The 6,000-nt window shown below is 46.7% G+C and overlaps 1 protein-coding gene across 2 annotated transcripts in view; it reads right to left on the minus strand.

The window, feature by feature from the left end:
- ERAP1 (endoplasmic reticulum aminopeptidase 1) overlaps positions 1–6,000 on the minus strand; it is a 128,032-nt gene that overhangs the window by 46,266 nt on the left and 75,766 nt on the right. For both annotated transcript variants that reach the window (XM_082265640.1, XM_082265639.1), the window contains exons 3-4: positions 5,348–5,486; positions 1,576–1,710 (exon numbers count right to left, since the gene is read on the minus strand). In XM_082265640.1, coding sequence (XP_082121766.1) covers positions 1,576–1,710; positions 5,348–5,486 — 274 coding nt within the window. The remainder of the gene's footprint in view (positions 1–1,575; positions 1,711–5,347; positions 5,487–6,000) is intronic.

Raw genomic sequence — 6,000 nt, forward strand, 5'->3', positions numbered from 1 at the left:
AGGAAGATGACAGGGGGGATGAAGATGACAGGGGGGTGGAATGGTAGGAAGATGACAGGGAAGATGAAGATGACAGGGGGTGGGATGGTAGGAAGATGACAGGGGGGGATGAAGATGACAGGGGGAGGGATGGTAGGAAGATGACAGGGAGGATAAAGATGACAGGGGGTGGGATGGTAGGAAGATGACAGGGGGGGGGATGAAGATGACAGGGGGAGGTATGGTAGGAATATGACAGGGGGGGGTGAATATGACAAGGGGTGGGATGATAGGAAGATGACATACATCCCCCCCCTCCATCTCCATACACCCCCCAGATTCACACACCCCTCCATCTCCATACACCCACCCCCAGCTTCACACACCCCTCCATCTCCATACACCCCCCCAGCTTCACACACCCCTCCATCTCCATACACCCCCCCCCAGCTTCACACACCCCACCATCTCCATACACCCCCCCCCCCCAGCTTTACACACCCCTCCATCTCCATACACCCCCCCCCCCCAGCTTCACACACCCCTCCATCTCCATACACCCACCCCCAGCTTCACACACCCCTCCATCTCCATACACCCCCCCAGCTTCACACACCCATCCATCTCCATACACCCCCCAGCTTCACACACCCCTCCATCTCCATACACCCCCCCCCCCCAGCTTCACACACCCCCTCCATCTCCATACACCCCCCCAACTTCACACACCCCTCAATCTCCATACACCCCCCCCCCCCAGCTTCACACACCCCTGCATCTATCTCCACCCCCCTAGCACCATACACCCCCCCAGCTCCATACACTCCCCCCCTTGCAAGTTAGTATTAGTTATAAACATCACAGACCTCAGATCAGAGCGGCTGTTGCAGAGAGTGGAGAGCTGCTGCCCGCCTCCTCTCCTCTGTGTACAGTAAACTCACAGGAAGGGGGAGGGTTCAGTGCTTGTCTCTGCTCTCTACTCTACACTGACACAGGCAGCTGGGGAGAGACCAGCTGCCGTGTGTGTGTGTGTAACTCGCGGGCGGCGTGCGGGAACCAAGCCGCCTGCACCGCCGCAAGCATTCCAGGACTTAGCCCTGATTCGCCGGGGACGATCCTGGCGAATCAGGGAAGCTTGGGAGCGAGAGGTATGGCTGCGCCCTAGGCGGCTGCCTTGTTCGCCTAGTGGTAGCGCCGGCCCCGACTCTAACAAACTGCAGGCCAGGAGAGTGAAACCACTTTATTTGTTGGAGTAAAAGAATATAGTGGTGTCACTTCTAGGCCTATAGTCGAATGCTCTAAACAAGTTAATAGAAACACACTGCTAAGTCACCCCCCTGTTTACTTCTCTCACTCCTCCTGTCAGTATGATCCCTCTTAGCACTTCTGCATGCAGCAAAGCCTGACTGGCTCCTGGTGATGAGCCTCCCTCTTCCCATGTGTGTGATGCTGTGCAAGGGATGACATTGGACTGATATCAAAACCGCACACAGATATTCATGCCAGTTGTATATCAAATACATTTAATTATTGTAAAGGGATACACATCTGCATTCAATTATTCAATATATTATGTGCCTGGAATTTAGTCCTTACCTTCACTCCACGATTTGTCACTTGACTTATGAACTTGAAGTCTGAAACAATAAAGGCAACAAGATATGTGCTCATCTTCACACTGACATCAAAGTGGTCTTCTAGGATCCCACCATCCAGTTTCACAGTCTTCACCTGGATAGAGAAATGTTCCATAATCTAGTGAGCCAGGACAATGTAGATTATAGATAAAGACAATTGTTGGGTGCACTGAGCATTAGTGCGGGTAGCTCTGTGGATCTAAGAGCTTATAATATGAGCCCCTTATACTTTGTTCATAAAGTCTTTTGCCGATTTTTGAGGTGGTGATCCCTCTTTGAACAGATGTGGTTGTAGCACAGTGGCTAAGTGGTTAGCACTTCTGCCTGGCAGCACTAAGGTTTTTGGTTCAAATCCCAACCACGGCACTACCCACCTGTAGTTTGCATGTTCTCCCTGTGCCTGCTTGAGTTTCCTCCCACACTCCAAAGACTGGCTGGTAGGATAATTGGCCCCTGTCTAAATTGGCCCTAATATGTGTATGTATGAATGTGAGACAGAGACATTAGATTGTAAGTCCCTTGAGGGTAGGGACTGATGTGAATGTACAGTAAATTTGTAAAGAGCTGCATAATATTGACAGTGCTATACAAGAACCTGCAATAAATAAAATAAAATACTAGGGATGCACCGAAATGAAATTCTTGGCCGAAGCCGAATAATAATGAAATGCTTGGCCGAAGGCTGAATACCGAACGTGGTGTTTCGCATTTTTTCCATTTATTTTGCCAATTTTTTGTCCTCTCTCTTGTCCTCTCTTGTCTCTCTCTCTCTCTCTTGTCCTCTCATGTCTCTCTCTCTCCCTAAATGTTACTGTAGGGAATGGGATTCAGTGCACACTGCAGCCTTGTACCATAGGGTTAATGTTAGTGACACTGTAGGGATTGGGAAGGATGCTGGGAATGGAAATCGGGAAGCATGCAGGCAGCCTTGTAAATTTTAATTTCAGATACAGGGCACTGGGCAGGTCAGGGTTAATGTGGTAACATCAATTACTCAGTGACAGTCAGTCAGTGTCAGTGTGGACTCGATCAGATTATACAGTGACAGATAGTCTCTCATAGTGGTGGTAGTAGGAGGCTGGAGGTGGACTAGTAGGAGCCTGGAAAGGAGCACAGCCGCATACATACATTACTCACTCGTGCACTGCAGCCCGCCCCACACATTCAGTGAGTCTTACTCTCCTCCCTAGTTTTTTCAATGGCACATTCAGGAAGCCAATCACGCCGTGAGTAGCGGCACAGCGGAACCAATCAGGTGTGCAGGTACGCGTGATTGGTTCACTGTGCAGCTAATCACGGCGTGATTGGCTCCCTGAATGTGCCATTGAAAAAACTAGGGAGGAGAGTAAGACTCACTGAATGTGTGGGGCGGGCTGCAGTGCACAAGTGAGTAATGTATGTATGCTCACCGCTGAAGTGTCCCGGCTTCACGGAAGTCTGTGAGTCCTCCTGTCCTCCTCCGAGTCCCTTCCCCCTGCCTATGTAAATATCGTGACCTCGGCGATATGAATATCGCCTATGGCCACAGAACGATAGTCGATATCATATCGACTATCGTTCAGCCCTATTGTTCGGCACAAAATTATTCGGCCTTTTGACTTATTCGGCCGAACACCGAAAGTGCTATTTTTTCTATTTTCGGCCGAATAATGTTCGGCCGCCGAACATTCGGTGCATCCCTATAAAATACCATGAAGATAGCTTCAATTGTGGTGGATGGAATCTGCTACTCCTTATAAAAAGGTATAACTTTCCATTTCAGTATAAAGAAAAAGTACTGTGGTGGATCTATTACACAACTAACTTGTGACCCTAATTCAACAAGTAATATTGCCTGTACCAGACACATTATGCATGATCAGCCTGTGAATGGCCCTTGTTTCCTGCTTCCGATAATTATACCACTGGAAGTTTTGAAAATCAGTGGACTTTAGAATAGAACTGGGGCAGAGTAGGGGGTGCAGATAATAGTGGCACACATACCATGCTTCAATGAAACGCTCTCTCTGCCGCTCTGTTATCTGACAGGCATAGCAACACCCCTGTCACTACTCCTGTCAGCCTAGAGTGGCTGAGGTAGAGAAAAATCCTACAGTAGGGTGCCTAGATGTCCCCGGACTGAGAACACTGTCCCCAGACCAAGTCCCCAGTTTTGCCCCCAGATTGCAGGTTTTGCCCTGTGGGGCCGCGATCACTGCTTTTCTCCCCCTGCAGTGCTGATCCAGCCCCCAAAAGTGTCACTTTTGTCTGCTGTTTCGTTCCTCTGCTATCAGTAAGAATCACTTCTGTCAAATTTCTCTGACACCAAGAGACAAATTGTGACAGGGAGGGACCTTCAGCTGATTGACAGCCTCAGCTCTGTTCCTGTGTGGAGGAGGGAGCGTCCCTTCCCTCCAATCAGCTTTCAGACTTACCCTCACTGAGCTCTGCACAGTGTACCTTCAGCTCTCTGCCCCCTTTTTTCTGAATTCTCAGATAAGCTTGAGAACTTTTAGACAGGTACACCTTATGTAGGAGGATTTGTTTAATCTCTGTGTATCACCTGAGGCCAGTCACTTTACACTAAAGTTCACTGTACAAACTAATGTCCTTTCTTCAGACCACCCCGAGGTGAAACTGCTCTTCAACCTACAAACATGGGAGCAAATGGTGACAACTGTGGCATCGATTAGAAATTAACTGGGTTTCAAAGAATGATAACCAATGAATATAATATCGTTCTTTGCATGGCCCATACAGAAGTGTGACAAACCCACTCTGAAGAGAGGCTTTTGGAGGGGACTGCAGGCTAGCCTCTTGCCTACTGACTATGGGCACTGGCATTATTTAAGGGAACACTACTCTTTGTGAGGTGTATGCTGGGGGGGGGGGGGGGGGCTTGGAGTAATGTTACTTTGGATTCAAGTCCATGTCTCCCCAAGACACACAGACTCTGGGACCCTAGACCCCTCTTATGTGTAAGTCACCCTTTGTTTATTAGGGGTACAGGGTGACCAAGAAAATGATGGACAACTACTTAATGGACACTGAGAATATGGTTTTGATTACTTCAAATGGGACAGTAATATTTATCAATATGCTTCAGGAAATCTATGATACATTAATGACACTGTATCAGAATGATAGAACATTGTATGAGCTTTGCCTCATAGACTATGATAGACCGTTGCCATGAAGTCTGACTTCTGAATCATCAAAGCATTGCAAGATGTGGATTCCAAGTACTTCAATGTAGGAGACAGACAGTCTGCTACTGGGCTCTTTTGCTATTGTCTGTTTAATATGATGTTCGTAGTTTATACATAGGATAATGTGTAATGTACTTTGTTTTAGCCTTGTTGCAGTTCTGAGTTAATTAGCAAGTTAATTATAACATTGCCTGGGTCTCGATTCCCATTCACCTATTGTTTCTGTCCAGATGGCTAGGTAATTAGCTCAGGTTAATTATGTTTCTGTATACAATTTCTTCTGCATATGATAATGTAATCAGGCTCACCTGACCTGGTGTGGTATATATTCTGTGCGAGTCTGTTTAATAAATGTTCCAGGTCTTATATAAGCTTAATCTCGGCTAGTTTTGTATGGGGCGGCTATAATATCTGATATCTATGTTCAAGACTGGAAGAAATCGGTGTACAGACGGAAGCACACAAGCACATTGTGGGTCGCGGTACCGTTACAAGGAAGTTAATCTGTCTTTCGCCATTTGACATCTTATAAAATGTACTTACTATGGGCATGTTGGACACAGCACTGTGTCTTGCTTCTCGCCGTATCTTTATGGAGAAGGTGGCTTTAAAGGCGGGTTCATCAAAACAAGGGAAAGCCATCCGTGCTGCTGTGGGCTCAAACTGTGTTGAAGCCAAGACTCTGGAAGATATTTTATACAGGACATTTATCATGGTTGCTACATCTAATAGCATTGGAGGATGGGTTTACATTTCTGTAGGGATAAATAGACCAAATCTGTGTATAATTCACTGCAGCCTAAGTATACTCGTAATTTGGAAATCAGAACTGGATGTCGGACCAATGCTTTTAAGGAGAACTAATATACAGATCCACAGCACAAAGGGTTAGAACGTCTGCAAGGTATTAAAGTGACGCGAAACTGTGGTTTATAAAAATAGAATTTTACTTGAACACAAAAAGTACAATAATTTGCTCTCAGCCTTCTCCAATCTCCTTTGTTTGCTGCCATAATGCAGCTTCCTGTTACAGGTTGGCTACATTCGTTCTCCACCATCCCATGTAGGAACATAGCCACACTTTCTTGCTCACTCCCAACATAGAATACTATGGACTATGGGATTTGTAAAGTGCATAGAGAGGTGCATGTGACTGCAGCTAAAGTGTAATGCTCATTCCAAACAAATGGAAGTGA

Source organism: Pelophylax lessonae (assembly GCF_965119305.1).
Source record: "Pelophylax lessonae genome assembly, chromosome: 1".
Taxonomy (NCBI): Eukaryota; Metazoa; Chordata; class Amphibia; order Anura; family Ranidae; genus Pelophylax; species Pelophylax lessonae.